Consider the following 24568-nt stretch of genomic DNA (forward strand, 5'->3'; position numbering starts at 1 on the left):
AAATAAATAAATAAATAAATAAATAATGAGTTTCTTTACTTATACACAGTATAATACAAGGATACACTGAATTGCAGTTTGTTTAATAGAGAAACTAAAAAAGAATTAAATATCATCACTGGAAGACCGAGCTTCCTGTAATGGATCAGACTTAAGCATTGCAACACACACACACACACACACACACACACACACACACACACACACACACACACACACACACACACACACACATTTGCACAGATGCTCACCTGTGGGAAAAAAAACACAGATTATTTCACACCCAGATAAAAACTGAGCAACAACACACTCCACACACACACACTCACACACACACACACACACACACACACACACACACACACACACACACACACACACACACACACACACACAAACACAAACACACATTTGCACAGATGCTCACGTGTGGGAAAAAAAACACAGATTATTTCACACCCAGATAAAAACTGAGCAACAACACACTCCACACACACACACTCACACACACACACACACACACACACACACACACACACACACACACACACACACACACACACACACACACACACACACAAACACAAACACACATTTGCACAGATGCTCACGTGTGGGAAAAAAAACACAGATTATTTCACACCCAGATAAAAACTGAGCAACAACACACTCCACACACACACACTCACACACACACACACACACACACACACACACACACACACACACACACACACACACACACACACACAAACACAAACACACATTTGCACAGATGCTCACGTGTGGGAAAAAAAACAGATTATTTCACACCCACAGAAAAACAGACCCACAACACACTCCACACACACACACACACACACACACACATACACACACACACACACTCTACACACACACACACACACACACACACACAGATGGTATCTGTTCTAGTTCTAGTATTCTGCACTGCTACGCACTGGTGTTAATTCAGTGAGCAAACTACAAACTAGCCTCAAAAAAGTAAAGTCATTTTTCTTGTTATTCACTTTTCTTAGTAACATATTTTCTTAGATCAGATGGAACACGTGATCCCTAAGCTACAGATAAGTCTTACACGTTTTACAGACATTTTTTTTTTGCATTGCTGTTAACCAGAATTCAGTCAGACTGAAGATGCTGATGCTGATGTGGATTACAGTGTTGATTTTTCAGAACACTGGTAAGTAGGTTTCAGATAATATACATGTTTTTATAATAAGTATTATTTATTGAAATAAATATTAAGTGTCACGAAGTATTTTTATTACTCATTTGATTGTTTAACACTTGACATTAGAGTCAACACGGAAAAATCAACCAGTCCATCAGCCAGACTCAGTGATTCAAGCTAAAGTTGGTGAAAAAGTGACTCTGCGCTGCTTTCGACCGAGACAAGAAACCGCTGGATCCATCGCTTGGTACAAGCAAAAGTTAGGACATGAGCCTCAGGCTATAGTTACAGTTGACTATGAACCTGTTTATGAAAAGCAGTTCATGTCACCAAGATTCAGCATCAAGAAAGAAAACCGAAGCGTCCATTTAAATATTGCGAACGTGGAACCATCAGATGAAGCCGTGTATTACTGCAACATTGTGAAATTTTTAACTGTCTTTGGAAACGGAACGTTTTTATCAGTGAAAGGTAGGAATATTAGCATATGTACAGTAATTATTAATTATAATTAAATTTGACATTTGATTTTGCATAATGAACTGTTATGTGAAGTCTGGGTGTTTAATTCTTACTTTAAATATATATATATATATATATATATATATATATATATATATATATATATATATATATATATATATATTAATTTATTGCACATTTAAAGTGTTAGAGATTATTTCTCAGCACATGTAGTTAATGCTGTGTCTATATCACACTGATCAGATGACAGAGATGTAAAAGTGAGGGTGTGGCAGCGCGGCGTGTCTGACTCGGTTCCTGCAGGAGCCTCAGTGACTCTGCAGTGCTCGGTTCTCTCTGAGAGCAGAGCAGCAGAACTCCAAGTGCTCTGGTTCAGAGCTGCTCCACCACAATCCCATCCTCAAATCATTTACACTCATCACGACAGCAGCCGTCAGTGTGAGAGCGACTCTTCTACACACACCTGTGTGTACAACTTCTCCAAGAACATCCTCAGCCTCAATGATACTGGAACTTACTACTGCGCTGTGCTCCTGTGTGGGAAGATCATCTTCGGGAACGGGACATCAGTACAGATGGATGTGAAGACTCTCACTGAGCAACATTTCAGTAAGAATAAATTGAAATGTGTATCTCTTGGTTTGAGGAAGAAATATTCAGAATATTGTTGTGACTCTAGAGCATGCATTTATTTATTTATTTATTTATTTATTTATTTATTTATTTATTTATTTACAGAGGGATCCGATGCTGTAGTGATCTGTCTTGTTGTAGCTTTGACAGTGTCTGTGATAATAAATTCTGCTCAAGCTTTTTCATCCTGTAAAAAACGACGCACAGGTAAGTTTTCATTCATTAAGTTCTGGAGTAAAAAACTAATCATTAAACATCTAATCTAATAAAAACATCCTTTTTTACAATGAGGTGTTTATTCATTTATTATTTATTTAGTTATTTTAGCAGCAAAAAAAAAACCTTTGTCCCTTAAATGCGAACATATTAATTTGAGTCAAAGATGAACATAATTGCAATAGAATAATTGATATTGGGGTCATATTAATTTTAGTTAATGATGATTCATATTGGGGTCTTGACACACGTCATTTTAGAAATCTTTTCTTTCTTCTACAGTGCAACGTTCACAACGTTCTACGACAGAAAAAACACACAACCAGGTAAAAAGGCGGACAATGTGCATAGACATCGACTCAAAAAAGTAACACAGTCGTCATTCTTGTGTTTAACCCTTTGTATGCCTTCCTTCAGGACTGTGATACGACGGAGGTGACTTACGCTGCCGTAAACTTCAGTGAGAAGAAAACTAAAAGTGGAAACACAGAAAGAGAAAAACTACAAGATGCTGTTTATTCTGAAGTGCTAAATATTCCTGTTATGTAGATCAATGTTATTTCTTATTTTATTAACAGATAAATGCTGTAGATCTGCTGGTTGTAAATATTTAAACACGAATTGAGCCAAATGTATGTAAAAGCAATTAATGTCATGTAGAATAAATAAGTAAATAAATAACAAATCAATAAATCAATAAGAAGAAGAAGAAGAAGAAGAAGAAGAAGAAGAAGAAGAAGAAGAAGAAGAAGAAGAAGAAGAGGAATACTTATACTTATTACTTATTATTATTATTATTATTATTATTATTATTATTATTATTATTATTATTATTATTATTATGTACTTTTATTATTATGTTATTATTATTATGTACTTTTATATTATTTACTAACTCATTAAACTAATTATTTAAGAACTTTCTAAATTTTGTATTACTTATTCTGGTCAAGTTTTAGCTCCATAAAAACATTGTAAAAATCTAATCTAGATTTATTTTAAAATTCATGTGTTAGACATTCAGTGTCATGCTAATGTATGATACATGAAAAATAGACGAGATCCAAAAAAAACAACAGTTTGGATTTATTCATTAATTTAAATACAGATTGAAATGAGTCCAGACAACAATAACAATCATGAGCATTATTAGTAGTAGCAGCAGTACACAGCAAATTCAAAATACAATATGTCTATATATCTAATCACCTTCTCTATGTAGTTATCTGTGCATAGTTAGTTAGCAATCCCTCGGTTAGTTTACAATGTTATAACGTTGGATTCATGTGTAGCTAATTTATGACCGTAAGACTGTAACTAGTTAGCAAGCATTGAGCTAATTTCATCACAAGATCGGTAGAGTTTTCAGAACATTTTTATTTTATCACTTACTTTTCTATCTATCTATCTATCTATCTATCTATCTATCTATCTATCTATCTATCTATCTATCTATCTATCTATCTATCTATCTATCTATCTATCTATCTATCATCTCTTACGTTTCTTTGATATACATGAGTCAATGTAGAGATCATAGGAGTGTTATTGACCTCAGTAACCTTTGTGTTAAATAACTGAATGAATAGATAGATAGATAGATAGATAGATAGATAGATAGATAGATAGATAGATAGATAGATAGATAGATAGATAGATAGATAGATAGTATAAGACTTTTTTTTTTTTTTACATTTTTTTAATGTAATTCAATAAAATATACTTAAACAGTGCCAGTAATACAGCCCCATGTATCTGATGATATTTATTATATATTATGGGATATATACACATAATTTATTGGCTTTATAACAGAAAATTTAATATTAAATCAAATGAAATCATTAAAATTTGCATCATTTTCACGTATATTTTTGACCTTAGTGAGCTTTTTCTTTTTTTTCTTTTCATGTACTGAGTGTTGTTATGTGACGACTGTCATATTACTGACAAACAAGATGCTGTGCTTTATGGATAATACGTATAGGTCCACTTTATTTGGAATGCTGTATATCTGCATGTAAAGTAAACATTAATTAATTAAACAGCCAATCATGTTGCAGCAGCACAGAGGAATAAATCTTACAGATACAGGTGAAGAGTTACAGGTAATGTTTACATCTAACATTACAAATTGTCATGGCTTGGATAATTCCCTGCTGGAACACTAGGGGGCGTTTAAGCAAGGGATTGTTTATCTCCTGTGCCATGTGTATTTACTCGTGTTGTTCTCTCATGTGTGTTTGCCCCGTCTGTCATGATCAGCACACCTGCCTCACCTCCGCACCCACAACGGAGAGAATCGTCTCCGGAGTACTAAGCGCTCCCGGACTACACTTCCCACTACACCCCGCTCAGCCTAATCAGTGTACCAGCTGTTCTCTATCAGCTGGCGCACTTATTTCTGTCACGATGTGACACGGTGAAACAAAAGCGGGTGAGGATCCAAACGCAGTTTAAGGTTTTTAATAAACAAAACACAAACAAACAAACAGGCAGGCAACGCGGAACAAACAGGAAACGGGAACACGGACATGCACACACCAACAACGACCAACCACATTGAAGTGAACAGACAGAGTATATATGGTGAACGAGAACCAATCACAAAACAGAGACAGACAAGGACTAAGACAAAACACCTGAGGAAGAGATTGAATGTAATTAGTGTCCATGGTAACAGATAGGTGGGCGGGGTCAACAATTAACATCAGGGAGAGACGGCAGACAGAAACAAGGAGAAACAGACAGACACGTTACACCGTCCCACCCTCATCCTGTTCTCACCTCTGCACACCTGTCCCTCCTGTTTCACTTATTACCTCCCCGAATTATCCCAGTTACCTTGCATGTGTTTGCCGAGTCCTTGTTATTGTGTGATCTGTTTTATGTCTTTGGTTTTTGTTTCTTGTTTTTCATTTCATTTGGTTGTTTATCCCCTTTTTATTTTCCTGTGTTTTGCCAGTTTATGGTCTTCCTGGTATTTTTCTCTTTTTTCCTCAGGGATTCCTCCTCCATGCCAGTCGCACGAACCTCGCTGCATTTTTGGGCTGATTTCTCCGATTGCACATCTGTTGATTTATTTCCCTTTTGGAGCGTTTTGCAGATGTTGGATTTTTTCTCTTGGAGCCTCTGGTGGATTCTGTCACCTGAAAATTGTCACGTTTTATTTTTTTGGAGCCTTTTTTCTGTTTTGGACTTTTCCCCGTTTTTCCCGCCATTTATGTCATGTGGAGTTATTTATTAACTTCCATTTGTATTTACTGACTGTTTAAACCAAGAGCTCTCCCTCTCCCTCTTTTATTACTTGTTTAATTATTCTTTTATGACTTGAAAAAATGAATCCCCGACGGCTCCTTCTCCCTTCGATTCCATGCACAATGTCGTGACAAGCCTGAAAAATAGAGCGGTTTTAATGCACAGTCATGAGACATTAGTGCATGCGCATGTAAAAATGAGGGCATTTTCGGTTCTGCCTGCAAAATCAGAACTCATGTGGTGTAGATGTAGGTCAGATCGAAATCTGCATCGTTCTGGGCATGCTCAGTACAGACCACCTGTAGTATAAATTCAAACCCTGCTTTAGATGCCCTCATATTCAGATCATAAATAAGATATAAACACTTCTGTGAAATGCAAAATGACTGCATTCAAGATTTTCGTTTTGATCTTCAGCACCATGTGTAAGTAATAAGAGCAAATTATATCTATCTTCCAACATGTTATCAAAAATCGCTTCATTTTAACCCGTGTTTAGGCTGTATGTGGGACGAGCTTCAACATTATGGCGTTTAATTAATTCGTTTTTCCAGATACAGTCCATCCTGTTAGACGCTGTGTTACTGCACAATTCCTCACCGAGCCACCAGTTCATCAGTTTGATAATGAGCTCAATGTGAATATCGGAGACTCGGCTACTGTACGGTGTTGTGTTTCTGAACAGGTATTTGGGATTATGGCTTTGTTTAAGCGAGCAGACAGAAAAAAACCCCAGACGATCGTCAAGATCTTTAAGACCTCTGCAGATATGTATTATAACGGACTCCAAAAGTCTCGTTACCGAATAGAACGATCTTCAAACTGTTTCAGTATGACCATTTTAAACATCATGCAGTCTGATGAAGCCATGTACTACTGTACAGTCACATCCCCATACACTGTGCTTGGAGCTGGAACTTATTTAAAAATAAAAGGTAAAAACATTTACGTTATAGCTCCTGGTTTTTTTCCTGATGACTGTTAACATGTTCAACCTGGAAGATAAATAATAGTGAAGTAGTGAAATGTTAACTGTGTTTTCTTCAACAACACTGAGTTACAGACTTTTACTAAGTGAATCCTGATCAATGTTTATAGGTGATCATGTTACTATTGCATCAGAAACATCTAAAGCAGCTCTGTGTGATCATTCAGTGTTGTGTGAACCAACACTGTATGGAAACAACACTAACACCAACACACAACACAACACAGGTGAGATGTCAGTGTTTTGTACTAATCTAAATATAATGTGGTGAAATAACAGAATCAGAAATGATCAGATCTCTACATCGGACAGTGATCGGTTTGGGATCGGCTTTGGGTTTGTGCGCACTTCTGATTTTCTGTCTCACTTATTTCATACTGAGGAGAAGAAAAAGTGATAAAAGTAAGTGTGTTACTATAAAATAATAGTAATAATTATTAATAAATAATAAATAATCAAATAATTGATTTATGTTCTATAGACGATTCTTCAGGAACAATACAGGTACGTTTCTACTTAAGGTCTATATGCGAAACGTTATGAACATTAATATGCTGCTTATTATAATGTTATAATTTCTATGTTTAGGTTGATGAGATTTACACAAACTCTGTTTTTACATTATTACATTTTTATTTTAGGAATATGAAGCTGAATCTCTGAATTATGCAGCTTTGCAATTCTCCAAGAGGAAAACCAAAGCTGAAGAGAAAAGGAAACCTGTCTCATCAGATGTGTGTGTGTACTCTGGTGTATAGCAATCTGTAAGAAGTAATAAATACATATTAACACACGTATCTGTTACACTGCAAATACAGTGAAAATACATAAACATTTATATCAGACTCATTTTCTACTTCATAAATGGATTTTGCTCAGTTTGAGCTTGAACGTATTTTAAGTTGCTGACAGACATTTAAAAAGAAAAAGTTTAGCAAAAACAATTCAAGTGACAATTCAAACATTATTATGACTTGGCCTACAAACATAGCCTCTCTGGACTATACTCCCTACCACACACACACACACACACACACACACACACACACACACACACACACACACACACACACACACACACACACACACACACACACACACACTTAATGTTTCTAAGGACTTTTTATTTATTCAGGTATTTTTTCATATATTATCTCTGCTTGTATTTAATTAAATAGATAGATAGATAGATAGATAGATAGATAGATAGATAGATAGATAGATAGATAGATAGATAGATAGATAGATAGATAGATAGATAGATAACTTACTAAATAAATATTATGGATATTTTTGCACAGAACCCAGAGTATTAATAGATGAATGAATGAATGAATAAATAAATAAATAAATAAATAAATAAATAAATAAATAAATAAATAAATAAATAAATAAACAGTATAAATGTTTTGCTGCTGAGTTTGGCTGAAAGCTGCAGTACATCTTAATGGTTGCTGGTAGGCAGAAGAGACCGTGGTTAGGATGGATTGACACTTTTGATTGCTCTGCATGACTATGTGCTGCAAACCTGAAGGTAGATTCATTTAAAGGAGATTATTGATGCACCAATGGTACTTTTGTTTGATTGCTTTAATATTTTAAATAGCATTAATTAAAGATTTAACTTCAGCCTCCTGTGAAAGCACATGTACAGTGGGGCTGTGATTGGATTAAGAAATGATTTGTCTTAACTTCAGCATGTGAAGCACACAGGAGTGTAAAAATAAACCACATTTCCATTTTGTCAAATCTCTGTACAACCCCAATACACAAAAAAGGAAAAAAGGTGGGTTGGTGTTGAGAAAAGCGAAAGTCTTTCCTATAATATAAGAACAAACCTCACGTGATAATCTGGGGTGTGTTCAGTACAGACCGCCTGTAGTATAAGTATAAATTTAAACCATGCATTAAGTGCTTTCATATTTTGCTGCTAAATGACACACAAACACTGTAGAATTTCTAATTAATGATGGCTGTTTCTGCTTGTTTCTGGATTTTCATTTTAATCTTCAGCTCCATGTGTAAGTAATATGTTATATAAATTTGACAGTATTTATTTCAAAATAAATAAATGAATTAAAAATACATTAAAAATATACACTCGATGGCGATTATAAGTCTGAACATCTTTAGTGGTAGCTTTATGTAGAGTAAAATAAATAGGATATACATTTTTGTGATCATTTTATAAGAATATTTGAATTTAATATCACGCTTTTGTTTTATTTGCTAATTAACGCATTCACGTTTTTAGATACAGTTCAGCCTGGTGGACGCTGTGTAACTGCACAATCCTTTACAGAGCCAGAAGTTTATCACCCTGATAAAGATATCAGTGTGAATCTCTGTGACTCGGCTCTTCTCAGGTGTTGTGTTTTTGACAATAAAGGAGGAGAAATTTTCTGGTTCAAGCAAGAAAACAAAAAAACGCCTGTTTTTATTGCTGGACCTTTTAACACTGTTGGAGAAACGTTTTATAGTGAATTCCAAAATTCTCGTATTCGGATAAAAAAAAATGAAGAAAAGTGCTTCGTTATGACTATTTTAAACACCGAGATGTCTGATGAAGCCACGTACTATTGCGCAATCATGTTTTCATCTGGGACTTATTTAAAAATTAAAGGTAGGATTTTGTCTAAAATGAATCATGTGATTGGTGAAACGTAGTAACTTTGTGTTGTGTTGTTTATTTCCGTTCGCATATTCATTCATTTCTGAAAATGACGCTCATGTTAATGATACATATACAGTATGTGATATGTGAGATTGTTGCTATTGCATCAGAAACATCTCCATCAGCTCTGTGTGCATCTGAACCAACACTGCATGGGAACAGCACTAACACGCAAGACAAAAGTGGTACGCTGGTAAATATATCGTTATTTATTCATGAATCATTGCCTGTCCCTGAGTTTTACAGTATATCTCCTTTACAAAACCAGAAATGATCAGATCTCTACATCAGACAGCGATCGGTTTGGGATCGGCTTTGGGTTTGTGCTCAGTTTTGATTTTCTGTCTCATTTATTTCATACTGAGGAGAAGAAAATGTGAAAACTGTAAATGTAAGTGCTTCCTGTCCCCAATATACTCAACCTAGGTTTATTTAACTACAGTTAACTGTGAAAAATATTAATAAGTGTGTTTCTGTATTAATAGTGAAGGCTTCTGTAGAAAACTCTAATAGAACGAGGCAGGTACATGCGCAGGTGAGTCAATATTCTTATGCTTTAGCTTTGATTTAGCGACTAAACAATAGGTTTATACTCTATTCAAATTCTTTTTCTACATTCATCTCTATAAGAATGTTCAAGAAATAATCTTTACTACACTTTGATAGGATTTTCACTGTTTCTCAACTTTGCAGTTGTTGCGTTTAGTGTTTAGTTCCCTACATTGTAAGTGTATCACGTTGAGCTGAACGCTATTTAATAGTTGTTTTTTTCTCCAGAAATATGAAGAAGAAACACTGAATTATGCAGCTTTGAAATTCTCCAAGCCGAAACCCAAAGCTGGGAAAAGAAAAAGCTGATGACTTTGTGAACTATGATGTGAATTATCATTAGGAAATTATATTAAAATTAATGTTGTTGTTTTTTTTATATAATGACTATAATTAAAATCACCTTTGATTGGTTTACAAAATCGAATAATAAGAAATATTATTCACAGTAAGATTTTTTTCTTTGCAGTGTAGATAAACTACCAAAGCCACTGGTTTTGTTCTGTTTCTAATAAATTTTATTTCATTTATTTATAATTTGCCCTCTGTGGAGATTTTGTGGTATGGTTTGTATAACGTAAAGTAAAAAGCAATGTTTCTAATTAAACAGAAACATGAATAATTAATAATATTCTGTGTTTAAAGTTTAAATGTGACTTAAACATTAAATGAGGGTTTTATACATACAGATTTGCTCATAAGGGAGAAATATTAGAAACAAATAGTAACAAAATTTTAATCTTTAAAATTTTTATTCTGTTTCTATAATTCTGTGCAGATGTTTGATTATAGTAATGCAATAAACTCCTAAATGATGTAGCAATGCTGGCAAGTATTCAGACTCTGTGACCTTGGATTTTAAAGGAAGTATCATGAGGTAGCTGTTCTTTATGTCCATGTCTATATGATAAGAACACAGGTGGTGGTTTGGTCATCAACTCCATGCATGTTGGATCTTATCCACAAAAGCCCAGTTTTTATTCCGATCTAGCAGAACCAAGTTCTGGTTCTACTTCAGTAGACTCTAAAGCCCTATTCGGATGGGATTAGTTTTATGTGGGGACGTGGAGTAATGCAATTTTACCTCAGGATGTCTGTAATATTAATTGGCCAATTCGCACGGGACATCTCAGTAAAACTAGCAGAAGTGGGAGGGGTAACTCGCTTTATGCACCACAGTAACCTCCTTGTCGTCATGTGCATATGACGTTGCTTCCTGTTATCATGTGCGCAAACAGACAACATGGCACCTCCATGCTTTCAAAATGCGCCAAAAACTACTTTTAAACAGGAAATGACGGAATTTTACCATACATATTTACAGCAGGTCTATTCGGACGGGATTAGTATTACCTGAGGTGCCATAATCTTTACTGACATTGTCCTTAATGATTACCGAGATGGCACATTCGGACGGCACTAAAATCACTGAGAAGCTCTGGTAATAATTACTTTACCCCCACGTCCCCACGTAAAACTAATCCTGTCCGAATAGGGCTTAAGGCTATATGGTGGAATGTGGTAGCCTAGTGGTTAAGGCATTGGACTACTAATTGAAAGGCCATGAGTTTGAATCCCAGGTCCACCAAGCTGGCACTCCTGGGTCTCTGAGCAAGATCTGATCCGTTTCAATCGAGTACATGAAGGAAAGTTTTAGCTTGGGGATAATTTGACACTCTGCATCTTCTAGGTTCTTCTTGTTAATGGAGAAAAGGGACAGAAGAGCAATGCAGCAATCTCCATCATTAAACCAGGTCACAAAGTTCACTTCCTGACATTTGTTCTGGTCAGACTGGATCATTTGTAGAAATGTTTATACTTTAAAATACTTTATACAAACCTGGAAGTGGGATAAGATTTTATACATACAATTTGGTTTACGAGGGCAGGTGAGATCTTAGTGAAGGCACGAGTGAGTGTAAAAGCAAACCACATTTTCTATTCTGACATTTCACCTCTTTGTTTGGTCCAAAACCAAAAGGCGGTGTCGGTGTAGGTTGATCAGAATGCCATGTGCTTGGTAACATATTTCTTTTTGAACAACCAATCACGGTTGTTTTTCTGGGCATGCTCAGAACAGGCTGCCTGTATTATAAATATTCAGATGCAAACAAGGCTTCAAGCAGATTCATATTTTTGTTGATAAATAAGGTACAAATGCTATAAGTTCTGGAAATATTTTTTAAAATGACTTGTTTCTGGAATTTAATTTTGATCTTCAGCATTATCTGTAAGTAATATATGAAATCATCATAAAATTGTATTAAAGATTTTGTAATCTTTTTGATTTTTTAACCACATTTTTATTTGTTATATTTAATAATATCTAAATGTATTCATCACTTGATTATATATTTGTTGTTCTAGACACAGTCCATCCTGGTAGACACTGGGTTACTGCACAATCTGTCGCAAAGCCAGCAGTTTATCAGCCTGATAATGAGCTCAGTGTGAATATCGGAGACGCGGCGACTCTACAGTGTTATATGTTATACAACACATTCAATGCGGTGGCCTGGTTTAAGCAACCAAACAGAAAAAAAACACAGATTATAGTTAAATCCTTAAAGTCTTCTGTAGAAACTTTCCAGTTTTTCACTGGATTCCAAAAGTCTCGGTTTTGCGTAGAAAGATCGTCAAACTGCTTCAATATGACTATTTTAAACACCACTCAGTCAGATGAAGCCATGTACTACTGTGCAGTGTTGAGACCTGATCGTGTGGTTGGAGATGGAACTTATTTAAGTATCAAAGGTAGGATTTCCACTAAAACTGACTGAGTTTGATTGTGATAACGTGTAATGTTGTGATATTTTGCATTATTACCATTAATAATGTTCAACCTGGAAGATAGATAATGCTATTTATGACATATTACATAAAATGCTTTACATTTTTAAAATGAATTTTGCTTTAATTTTTAAGAATGATGTCACAGACGTTTACTAACTGAATCCTGATCAATGTCTATAGGTGATCATGTTACTATTGCATCAGAAACATCTAAAGCAGCTCTGTGTAATAATTCAGTGGTGTATGAACCAACACCGCATGGAAACAACACTAACACCAACACACAACACAACACAGGTGAGATGTCAGTGTTTTGTACTAATCTAAATATAATGTGGTGAAAAAACAGAATCAGAAATGATCAGATCTTTACATCGGACAGTGATCTATTTGGGATCGGCTTTGGGTTTGTGCGCACTTCTGATTTTCTATCTCACTTATTTCATACTGAGGAGAAGAAAATGTGATAAAAGTAAGTGTTTTTGTCATCAGATTATAAATACATCAGTGAAGTTTTGTTAAAATGACTAAATATGCATATTTCTATATTAATAGTGAAGACTTCTAGAGAAGATTCTTCAGGAAAGAAGCAGGTAAAAAATATATAGTATCTATTTTATACTATTGTACACTCTATGTCAATGTCTTTTATAATTAAATCAAATAATTAAATAAACAAACAAATTATATTTCTATAGCACTTTTAACACTAAACATTGTTGCAAAGAAGCTTTGTGTGAATAAAACAATTCATAATAAAAGTTATTTACTTTATCATTTAAAGTTGTCATAATAAAATAACTTTTTTTTGTTTTGTTTTCTTTTTTTTAATTCCATTTCAGATTCCAGAATCTGAAGCAAAAACGGTGATTTACGCAGATGTACAGTTCAACAAAATGAAAAGAAAAGCTGAAAAATGAAAACCTGACTTTGTCAAAACATTGTGTACTCTAGTGTGAAATAAAACTTTTTTTCTGTATTAATGATCACATGTTAAATCACTTGTGTGCTTAATTTCTACTTAATTAAGCTTAATTAAATAATAATAATATTTATTATTATTATTATTATTATTATTATTATTATTATTATTATTATTATTATTATTATTTTGTGTATAGATTTTTTTTATTAAAATCTTGGGTTGTGTCCGATCGTCTATATTTATAACAATAATTAAGTGGTTTACAAGATAGTAGGGATATAAAAACTCGGAATAAGTGAGATGGTTTATTAAAGTTTACACATTAGCACTTAGCACAAACAAAAGCAAAAAATTAATATCAAGCAAAAATCAATAAACAAGTTTTTTATTTTATTTTGCATATTTGTGTAAAAAAGGGTAATGAGACTCTAAAGTTTGTTAAAAGTGAGCACATGTCTGTAGTGATGCCTTTACTGTAAGACTTTAAGTGACAGTAAAAAAAAGTCACAAGCATTTTTCAGATCGTTTGATTTCAGAAGTTCATTGTTTTTAATTTATTGAATTTTGTTCATAGTTTACTCAAAAACTTTCTAAATTTATCTAAAATAATTGTGCACAAAGCTGTTAGATCAGTTAGATCAGTTAGATCGCTTAACCTCAAGAGCAGGAAATGAAACGTTTGTCCCTACACCACATGTTCACTTTCATTTTTCTCACTCATTATCATCAGGTCATTTTTACACATTTTCCCTTTGTAAGTGTACAATAACTGACTGTTTTACAAAGCTGAAATTAGTTCTGAAATGAATCTTTATAACCATGTGAACAATTTAAGTCATAACGCCTCACTACGTGGCCTTGAAAATGTTCAATGTGCATAAACAGTGTGCTGCGAGTACAAGTGTGTAGGTGTTTTGACACACAGACACCACATGAAGACAATGTTTGTTGGCCGTGATGAATTTTATGTGTTGAAAAGAAGAGAAGTGTAATTCAGCTCAACTGCATCACCATCCTGTGGAAACAAACATAAAAAACGTCTTCTATTACCTAAATCATGAGAACAAAAATGACAGATTTGCTTAAATAATAAGATCATGTAGGTACAATTTAAGATTAATTACCAGTGTAATGGCTTTGTCTACCACAGAATCTACACTGAATCTAATCTGGCCAGAATGTACACTGGACAAACTGGATCAGGTTATAGAGTGAGTAACACCTCATACAGATCTGGGAGTGGGATGAGTGGAAGATGGCGTTCACTACAACCAATGGGCACTATTTACATTTCCATACAAATTTATGGCATTTGACAGCCGCCATTATCCAGAGCGACGTAAAAAAGTTTGTAAAACAGAGAAAATAAGTGCAAGTTTAAGTGTTTCTGGAAGAGGTGGACCATCAATAGTCATTTGAAGACAGTCAGTGACTCGGGTTTTTGGACATCTAGGGGAAGCTCATCCTCGGTGCCAGGACAGAGAAGAGTCTTGCTGTATATCTACCTCTTAACCTGAGAGATTGTGCGACTGGACTGGCAGTGATGGTAGATCTGTGGGTGCGAGGTGAAGTGCGAGCGGTCATAAGAGCTTTGAGGTAAGAGAAGACGTATTGCATTTATAGGTAAACTTGCCAGCAGTGAGACGCAGTAGTTCAGTCTTGAAATTACAAGAGACTGAAAAAGTGCCTGAGCAGCCTGTGTGGACAAAAATGGCAGAATCCTTATGATGTTTTAGAGAAGAAACCGGAATGAGTGACATTAGCAACACATTAGCAATATGGGACAAAAACGAGAGTTTATTGTCCCCAAGGTTGCAAGGTCATACCCCAAGGTCGCAAACATTCTCTAAAAGGAAGATCAAAGAGTTGTGCAGGGATATTGCAAGATCCTGATCTGAGGATGAATCATCTGGGATACCAGCAGCTCAGTTATCTAGGATTGAGTTTCAGCTAATGAGTCATAATTGTTGACAATATGTTTGCTAGATATGTAGAGATCCGAGCAAAAGCTGTGGTATCCGAGGAGGGAAGGAGAACAGAAGTTGAGTGTCATCTTTAGAGCAGTGGTAAGAGAAGCAACGTGAGGATATAACTTTGCCAAGAGAGTGAGTATATAAGGAGAAAAGGAAAGGACCGTGTACTGAGCCCTGGGGGACACCAGTTTAGAGTCTGTATGGAGCAGATATCACTCCCCTGCATCTTACCAGAAATGAGCGACCATCCAGGTAGGAAGCAAACCATTCTCATGCTGCTCCATAAATTAAAGACTACTGAGGGTGAACGAGAGTCTTGAATACTTGTAAACCTCGATAAATACCTGGTAATGCTGTAGGGTTTGAGAACTGCATCAAACCCTACAGGCAAAAGATATTTGACTTCCCTCACCTGCCTTTCCACAAAAAACAGAAACAAAAACCCATCCCCAACAAATATGGCAGTCACACCCATACTACCAGTGACATATTTACAGTATCAATATGAGGCAGGTAAGGTTCAGAACCAGGGTAACAATATCACAAATGAAATACTCCACAAAAGGTCCACATGATATCTTGGTGGAGATGGAGGGTGGTAGACTCCCAGGATGTCTCATGATTTGGCCCGTTAAAGGTTTAACATAGAAATGTACATGTCCAAAGCTAATAATGTGGTGTTTTGTGAACAACACATTAAAAAGAATTTAAGATTTGTTGCAGTTTTAATGTATTCATTTCTAATGAAGAGCTGAATGAAGGCCTACAGATGATATCAGATGAACTCATAGGTGTCTACACAAGCAAGATAATGAGTCTACCAAAGCAGCTTGCAGATCTTTTCAGAGATTAAATAAAAATAAAGAAGAGTTCAAATCCCAGGACCACCAACCTACTGTACTGCTGCTGGGCCCCTGAGCAAGGCCCTTAACCCTCAATTTCTCAGTTGTATAAATGAGATAAATGTGAGTTTCTCTGTAAACAATGATGTAAATGCTGTAATTTGAATGCTGCAGTCAGGCCATCAATAATAAAACAATACACATATTAAAATGCTTAAATTTTAATCTCCCATTGGCCCAGAGGATAGTTAACCTGCTGGGAAGATTTTATTCACATCAAATTAAAAATAGCAATTAAATAAACAGTGAGCTGTTCGTGTAGGCGCATGTGAGCATGGGAGTAAACCACATTTTCCGTTCTAACATGCTATTTGTGTTGTGGTGCAAAACTCAAATAAATTGTGGTGTTGTAGGTAGATCAGAATATCACGCAAGTGTTCATCATGTCTTTTTTTAACAACCAATCACAATCCAATCATGTTCTCTGGGGCGTGTTTAGAACTGGTCGTCTGTATTATAAAATTACAGTCAAACCAGGCATCGAAGAGCTTTATATTCTGTCGGTAAATGAGATACAAACACTGTAGAAATTCAAAATGCTTGGTTTCTGGACATTACTTTTGATCTTCAGCACTATATGTAAGTAATTTGTTCAAACTTCATTTATTTTCATCTTAAATATAGCTTAAATATTTTTAATTACCAAAAAGTATTTTTTTTTATTTGTTTGTTTTGTTTTTACTTTACATTTTTATTTGTTTAAAGTTACGTTTAATACTCCAATATGTTTAATTATATCACAATTACATTATTAACCTATTGATGTGTTTCTTTTTTCTAGATACAGTCCATCCTGGTACACACTGGGTTACTGCACAATCTCCCACAGATCCACCAGTTTATCAGCCTGATGAAAAAGTCAGCGTGAACATCGGAGACTCAGCGACTCTACAGTGTTGTGTTTTTGAAAAATTCAGAATGATCGCTTGGTTTAAGCAACCAACAAGAAAAAAACCACGGATTATCTTTAAGTTCTTTGCAACTTCAGGAGAAACATTTTACAATGGATTCAAAGAGTCTCGTTTCCGATTAGAAAGATCTTCAAACTGCTTCAATATGACTATTTTAAATACCACTCAGTCTGATGAAGCCATGTACTACTGTGCAGTGACTACACCTAACCTTGTGTTTGGAGATGGAACTTATTTACAAATTAAAGGTAGGATTCTGAGTTGATTCTGAATGTTTAAGCTCCTGGTTTAATGTAGTGATATTTTCCTGATAACTGTTAACATGTTCAACCTGGAAGATAAATAATAGTGAAGTAGTGAAATGTTAACTGTGTTTTCTTCAACAACACTGAGTTACAGACTTTTACTAAGTGAATCCTGATCAATGTTTATAGGTGATCATGTTACTATTGCATCAGAAACATCTAAAGCAGCTCTGTGTGATCATTCAGTGGTGTGTGAACCAACACTGCATGGAAACAACACTAACACCAACACACAACACAATACAGGTGAGATGTCAGTGTTTTGTACAAATCTAAATATAATGTGGTGAAATAACAGAATCAGAAATGATCAGATCTCTACATCGGACAGTGATCGGTTTGGGATCGGCTTTGGGTTTGTGCGCACTTCTGATTTTCTGTCTCACTTATTTCATACTGAGGAGAAGAAAAGGTGATAAAAGTAAGTGTTTTTGTCATCAGATTATAAATACATCAGTGAAGTTTTGATAAAATGACTAAATAAGCATTTTTCTATATTAATAGTGAAGACTTCTAGAGAAGATTCTTCAGGAACGAAGCAGGTAAAAAAAATATAGTATCTATTTTATACTATTGTACACTCTATGTCAATGTCTTCAATAATTCAGCAAATAATAAAAAAAAAATCAATCAAATTATATTTCTATAGCACTTTTAACACTAAACATTGTTGCAAAGAAGCTTTGCGTGAATAAAACAATTCATAATAAAAGTTTTTAAATAATTTTATATTACTTGATTTGTTTGTTTGTTTAAATTTCATTTCAGATTCAGGAATCTGAAGCAACAACGGTGATTTACGCAGATGTACAGTTCAACAAGATGAAAAGAAAAGCTGAAAAAAGAAAACCTGACTTAGCGGAGCATTGTGTGTACTCTACTGTGAAATAAAACTTTTTTCTGTATTAATGATCACATTTTAAATCACTTGTGTGCTTAATTTCTACTTAACAAAATAACAATGATTATAAGATTGGACCTGAATTGAACTTATTATTATTATTATTAGTAGTAGTAGTAGTAGTAGTAGTAGTAGTAGTAGTAGTATAGTTTTTTTTTTATAGATTATTAAAATTATTATAAGATTATTAAAAGCTTGGGTTGAGTCCAGTCGTCTATATTTATTACAATAATTAAGAGGTTTTCAGGATAGTAGGGATTTTTGCTGCCCGGTTTCTGGTTCTTGTGTTGTACAAGTCCTGGGGAGTGGGCAGGGGGTCACAAATGATTATTTCTGCTGTTTAACCATGCGTTGCAGCCTATTTGAGCGTGTTTAACTCTAGACTGTTCCTACTGCACTATAGCACCAGCCACTTCACCTTCTGCCGGTATGGAGACTCATCACCACCTTGGATGAGACAGATGAGAGTAGTGTCATCTGCAAATTTCAGGAGTTTAACAGTTTGGTCAGTTGAAGTGCAGTCTTTAGTGTAGAGAGAGAATAGAAGTGGGGAGAGGACACATCCCTGAGGAGCACCAGTGCTGAATGTCTGAATTTAAGCACATACTTTTAGCAAAAATATGCAAAAAGTAATAGCAAGGAAAAAATCAATAAGCAGGTTTTTAAACAGTTTTATTTGTTTTGCATTTTTGTGTAAAAAAGGGTAATGAGACTCTAAAGTAAAAAGTTAAAAGTATGCACATGTCTAGTGATGCCTTTACTGTCAGACTTTAAGTGACAGTAGAAAAAAAAAGTCACAAGCATTTTTCAAATCTTTTGATTTCAGAAGTTCATTGTTTTTAATTTTTGAATTTTGTTCATAGTTTACTAAAAATATCTAAAATAATTGTGCACAAAGCTGTTAGATCAGTTAGATTGGTTAGATCAGTTAGATCAGTTAACCTCAAGAGCAGGAAATGAAACGTTTGTCCCTACACCACATGTTCACTTTCATTTTTATTATTTTTACACATTTTCCCTTTGTAAGTGTACAATAACTGACTGTTTAACACAACCGTCTGTAATCAGATCAACTGAAATTTGTTCTGAAATGAATCTTTATAACCATGGGGACAATTTTAATCATAACGCCTCACTACGTGGCCTTGAAAATGTTCAATGAGCATAAAAAGTGTGCTGCGAGTACAAGTGTGTAGGTGTTTTGACACACAGACACCACATGAAGACAATGTTTGTTGGCTGTGATGAATTTTCCACACAGAATTACACAGAAATAAATAATCACACAGTTTGAATATGATTTGATGGATATTTGTTTGTCCATCACAGGACATGAGAACACTGACCACAGATATGTAATAACCTTTAATTAGGAAAAATAAAACTAATGAATAAAATAAACTAATTAAATTAGAAATATAATCTAGGTGCCAGACAACACTTCAGAATAAATGCAGTCTTCAGGTTTGTCTCGGTTTCTGCTCACTCTTTTAGTGTTCTTCTTACTGAAATGTAAAGAAGTGTAATTCAGCTCCTCTGCATCGGCATCCTGTGGGAACGAACATCAAATGAAGTGAAATCGAGTAGTGAGTTTAATAATAATAATATCATGTAGGAAAAAATAAAAATGATTTACTTTATTGGGTGTTTTTTCTGCCCTAGAACCTTGTTGCGGTCTCGAAGCTGAGAGAAATAATATATTAACATGTAGCTTTTAGTCTTCGGTCATATTAGTAGTCATTATATTGGGAAGAAAGACAGAAAATGTTTAATCATAAATCAAAATTATAAATATTTTTAAATAATGAAGACTCCAATCAGTCTACAAAGTGTCTTTGGACTGATGGAGGAAACTGGAGAACCTGAAGGAAACTCTAAAAACACAAGACTCTAAAAATCCTGGAAGTGCAGGACAAACACACTAAACACTAAGCTAACCATCACATAGGATGGAGGCAGGAATCAAACCCCAATCACCAGAAGTACAACACAAGCACACTGACCACTAATCCCACCCTAAGCCAACCTCCTGCCCCCAGAAAAATGAATATAATTTGCAGAACTGTTTGCGTTTCAGTATGATCCAAACTCACCTCTGGTTCTGACACAGTTTCTCATTTTACAGATGATAAAAGTTTGAGTGAAGATCACAACCACACACACGACCACCACTACAGTGAGGTAGAACACTTCAGGACCTAAAGCTGTTATATAAGATGGATATGTAGAGTAAAGTGATGTAACAGATATTCATGTGGACAGATCAAATAACATATAAACACATAAAATATCATTACATTCTGTATGTTATTGTTTTAACTGAAACTCAAATAAATATTCACACATTTCTTTTACACAAACCATTTTCCGGAAAGTTCTCCATCTGTACTGATGTCCCGTTCCCGAAGACGATCTTCCCACACAGGAGCACAGCGCAGTAGTAAGTTCCAGTATCATTGAGGCTGAGGATGTTCTTGGAGAAGTTGTACACACAGGTGTGTGAAGAGTCGATCTCACACTGATGGCTGCTGTTGTGATGAGTGTAAATGATTTGAGGATGGGATTGTGGTGGAGCAGCTCTGAACCAGAGCACTTGGAGTTCTGCTGCTCTGCTCTCAGAGAGAACCGAGCACTGCAGAGTCACTGAGGCTCCTGCAGGAACCGGGTCCATCATGCCGCGCTGCCACACACTCACTTTTACGTCTCTGTCATCTGATCAGTGTGATATAGACAGAGTGAGATCTTTATATACTGTACTTACACTCGGTAGAATTTAAATATTGTTAATTCTGATCATGATTTTAGTTCATTTCAAGTCAAGTCAAGAAGATTTTTTGACCATATACAGTATAGCTGTTGCAGTAACAGTGAAATGAGACAACGTTTCTCCCGGATCATGGTGCTACATACATAAAAGAAAGACAGGGCTTATAAGGACTTAGTAAGTAGTCCTAGCCACATTAAGTGCAACTTTTCAACCTGGTGCAAACAGTGCAGGACAAGACAACAAGATTTATCTTCTCAATTTATCTTAACTAAGGCAAGATTCTGTTATTTCTGTTCATTACGTACACTTAAGATGTAATTCTACACCCTGTAATTATACGTAAATTCAAATACATACGTGTGACTTCACGTGAGCTTTATATGAAAAGCTACAATACATGACCTATATTAATGAAAAATGTGAAAAAAATCACAAACAAAATGAAAAACCTAATGAACAATGGATCTTACTTATATATTATATATTTCTACTCAAAGAAAGCATAATGAAAAGTTACTGTAAATGAAAAAAATATTGTTAATTTTATGAATTTTTTAAACATTTTTATATATTTGTGTGCATTCATGCGTACACACAGACTATATATACAGTATGTATATATATAGATAGAGAGAGAGAGAGAGAGAGAGAGAGAGAGAGAGAGAGAGAGAGATCTAAGAAAACATAATGAAAGGTTGAACCATTTATTTAACCCAAAATTTTTATACAAGTTGTATTTTAAAGAAAATTATGAAAATTAAATATATATTTACAGTAAAAATAAATAAATATATATTTATATTATATATATATATATATATATATATATATATATATATATATATATAGTATTATTTTATATAAAATTATGAAATATGAAAATGATATATTAATGATATAATATAACAATTATATATATAATTTAAATATATATATATATATATTTTTTCATAATTTTACATATATTTACAGGACATAGGATTACATCTTTAGTGTACGTAATGAACAGAAATAACAGAATCTTGCCTTAGTTAAGATAAATTGATAAGATAAATCTCGTTGTCTTGTCCTGCCCTGTTTGCACCAGGTTGAAAAGTTGCACTTAATGTTGCTAGGACTACTTACAAAGTCCTTATAATCCCTGTCTTTGTTAGACCAAATTATATATGCATTATTGGTAATACAGTTTCACATTATCAGTAATTTGAATCAATATTAATATAGATCTATTTTACTAAAAAGAAATAGATACTATAATGTCTTCAGTAAGATCCACTAATATCCTTAATCTCTAAAATCAATACTGATCACCAGAAAATTCCATATTATTTAAAATAATTTGTTTACCTTTTACAACCAGGAACGTTCCACTAGATAATGTAAAATACTCCCAGCTAAATCTACCACAGTAGTAAAGTCCTCCGTCTTCTTTTTTTATATGTTGAATCGTCAGAGAAATGCCTTTATCATTCTCCTCCATTTTAAATCCTGAAGTCTTGAACACGTCAGAAATGTTTATATTCTTATACGTTGATTTTTCTCCCACTTTTTGAGGCATTTTTCCAATTATTTGTCTGTACCAAACCACACTTTCAGCCTTAGGAATGTTTCCAAACGGGCAGTTAAGAGCAACACGTTGTCCAGGTCTCACTGAGAGAAATGACGGTCTGGAAAAATCCACAGCTTGAGATGAAGCTGAAAAAAAATAAATAAAAAATTTTAATAATGCAAAAATCTATATATAACGGATGAAATAGTAGGACGAACATGAGTATCCATAATCTGTTTAAAACTTACTTATTGTGTTGAGAAATAAAAGAATTGTCCAGATTGGAGTCATCTTCAGAGGTGAAATGATACACAGCTTGTACTGTGTACTGGAGATTTTCATCTGTTCATCTGAGTTACAAGTCACAAGTCTTCTTTATAGTTCCTTCTGGTTTACATGCTTCTATTTTTGGAACACGTTTTGACTACCAGAAGTTTGTGGTGGGTAAAAAAAAAGAATTCAGGTAGAAGTTGTGTTGTTTTTTACACTTTATTCAAATTTTCTGTGAACATCAGAGAAATGTGTTTTTATTTATTTTACTGAAGCAAAATCGCACACAATTGACTAAAGAGTCGAAACTAAATACAGAAGTGATGGTAGAAAAGTTGCACGCAAGCTGTAATAAATAAAAGGAAAAGTAAAACATCAGGTTAGAATCGTCATCATTTCGCTTTAATGATTTCGCAAACGTTTTAGATCCCGAAAATAAAATTATTCATCTATTTGTTTTCGTTAAGTGATTCATCTCGAGGCAACGTTTTTTTTTCAGGACAGACCAAGTTACTGTTTTTTATTTGCTTCTTTGTCACTTGAAAAGTTGTATTTTTAAATACGCTTAGTTCTGACTGTTAACAAAAAAAAAGAAAGAAAAAAAAGAAAAGAAAGAAAGAAAAAACATCATGAGAGCCGAGAGAACTCTTGGTGTGGTTTCTTTTATGTGAAAGTTTTGTGTTCTTGTTTCTGGTCTCCTAGAAAAGAAAAGTAGGTTACTGAAGACTTCCTCCTGCCTCAAGGTTAAACCACAGACCCCTCCTACATGCTACAAACATGCAAAGGAAACTCCAGTACATGTAAGATTTACTCTAGATATATATCTGATGAGCGTAAAGAATAACAATAATAAATAAATGAAATGACTAAACTTAAAAAGCAAGCAGAAGAATAGCATTAAACCATGAATCAGCCATAGCATTAAAACCACTGATGATTATCTCATTCTAGTATAACCTGTAAAGGGGTGGGATTTATTAGTGTATAAACAGGTGGGATATATTAGGCAGCACTTTTTTAAAGTTAATATTTTGGAAGCAAGAGTAAATAAATATCTGAGTGACTTTGAGCAGATCCTAAGTGTGATAGCTAAATAACGGGGCCAAAGGATCTCCAGAACATTCATTCATTCATTTTCTACCGCATATCCGAACTTCTCAGGCGCCATCGGGCATCAAGGCAGGATACACCCTGGACGGAGTGCCAACCCATCGAAGGGCACACACACACTCTCATTCACCAGAGATGCCAATCAACCTACCATGCATGTCTTTGG

At 34.5% G+C, this 24568-nt stretch overlaps 5 protein-coding genes and 1 long non-coding RNA gene across 11 annotated transcripts in view; 5 read left to right on the forward strand and 1 right to left on the reverse strand.

Annotated features, from left to right (window-relative positions):
- Positions 1 to 931: 931 nt before the first annotated feature.
- Positions 932 to 3287, forward strand: LOC113646046. Its single transcript, XM_047802129.1, has 7 exons — positions 932 to 1005; positions 1141 to 1204; positions 1322 to 1666; positions 1922 to 2287; positions 2417 to 2518; positions 2810 to 2853; positions 2945 to 3287. The coding sequence occupies exons 2-7, from the start codon at positions 1159 to 1161 to the stop codon at positions 3074 to 3076; spliced, it is 1035 nt and encodes a 344-aa protein (XP_047658085.1). The 5' UTR covers positions 932 to 1005; positions 1141 to 1158; the 3' UTR covers positions 3077 to 3287.
- A 5219-nt stretch (positions 3288 to 8506) lies between these two features.
- On the forward strand, positions 8507 to 11116 carry LOC113646067. 3 transcript variants are annotated; one of them, XM_027152076.2, is made up of 6 exons: positions 8570 to 8794; positions 9028 to 9396; positions 9558 to 9632; positions 9716 to 9838; positions 9933 to 9982; positions 10225 to 11116. In XM_027152076.2, exons 1-6 carry the CDS (start codon positions 8740 to 8742, stop codon positions 10303 to 10305), a joined length of 753 nt encoding a protein of 250 aa, XP_027007877.1. In that variant the 5' UTR covers positions 8570 to 8739; the 3' UTR covers positions 10306 to 11116. The 3 variants fall into 3 exon arrangements, 1 of the variants encoding a protein (XP_027007877.1); XR_003441349.2 differs by lacking the exon at positions 9028 to 9396 and having other exon boundaries at positions 8512 to 8794; positions 9716 to 9982; XR_003441348.2 differs by lacking the exon at positions 9028 to 9396 and having other exon boundaries at positions 8507 to 8794; positions 9558 to 9982.
- Positions 11117 to 11473: 357 nt separating this feature from the next.
- LOC113646068 overlaps positions 11474 to 24568 on the forward strand; it is a 47633-nt gene continuing 34538 nt past the window's right edge. Inside the window, exons 1-6 of one of the 3 annotated variants that reach the window (XM_027152077.2) lie at positions 11474 to 12226; positions 12364 to 12750; positions 12970 to 13086; positions 13172 to 13261; positions 13345 to 13382; positions 13632 to 13775. In XM_027152077.2, the coding sequence (XP_027007878.2) occupies positions 12184 to 12226; positions 12364 to 12750; positions 12970 to 13086; positions 13172 to 13261; positions 13345 to 13382; positions 13632 to 13709 (753 nt within the window). In that variant the 5' untranslated portion in view covers positions 11474 to 12183 and the 3' untranslated portion in view covers positions 13710 to 13775. Of the gene's footprint in view, positions 12227 to 12363; positions 12751 to 12969; positions 13087 to 13171; positions 13262 to 13344; positions 13383 to 13631; positions 13776 to 24568 lie in introns of those variants that run through there. The other 2 variants (XM_047802163.1, XM_047802162.1) reach the window with 2 other exon arrangements.
- LOC113646071 overlaps positions 17084 to 24568 on the forward strand; it is a 28264-nt gene continuing 20779 nt past the window's right edge. The window contains exons 1-2 of the mRNA XM_047802169.1: positions 17084 to 17168; positions 17371 to 17748. Coding sequence (XP_047658125.1) covers positions 17126 to 17168; positions 17371 to 17748 — 421 coding nt within the window. The 5' untranslated portion in view covers positions 17084 to 17125. The remainder of the gene's footprint in view (positions 17169 to 17370; positions 17749 to 24568) is intronic.
- Positions 18115 to 18710, forward strand: LOC125139161. Its single transcript, XR_007138255.1, has 2 exons — positions 18115 to 18347; positions 18574 to 18710. It is a non-coding gene; the product is annotated as an uncharacterized LOC125139161 (long non-coding RNA).
- Positions 19362 to 24203, reverse strand: LOC113646049. Of its 2 annotated transcripts, none has more exons than XM_027152056.2 (6): positions 23271 to 24203; positions 22821 to 23168; positions 21062 to 21418; positions 20800 to 20910; positions 20343 to 20389; positions 19362 to 20255 (listed from the first exon to the last, which is right to left on the reverse strand). In XM_027152056.2, exons 1-6 carry the CDS (start codon positions 23362 to 23364, stop codon positions 20130 to 20132), a joined length of 1083 nt encoding a protein of 360 aa, XP_027007857.2. In that variant the 5' UTR covers positions 23365 to 24203; the 3' UTR covers positions 19362 to 20129. The 2 variants fall into 2 exon arrangements, with proteins under 2 accessions (XP_027007857.2, XP_027007858.2); XM_027152057.2 differs by having other exon boundaries at positions 21068 to 21418; positions 23271 to 24201.

This window comes from Tachysurus fulvidraco, chromosome 17 (genome assembly GCF_022655615.1).
Source record: "Tachysurus fulvidraco isolate hzauxx_2018 chromosome 17, HZAU_PFXX_2.0, whole genome shotgun sequence".
In the NCBI taxonomy this organism is placed as follows: domain Eukaryota; kingdom Metazoa; phylum Chordata; class Actinopteri; order Siluriformes; family Bagridae; genus Tachysurus; species Tachysurus fulvidraco.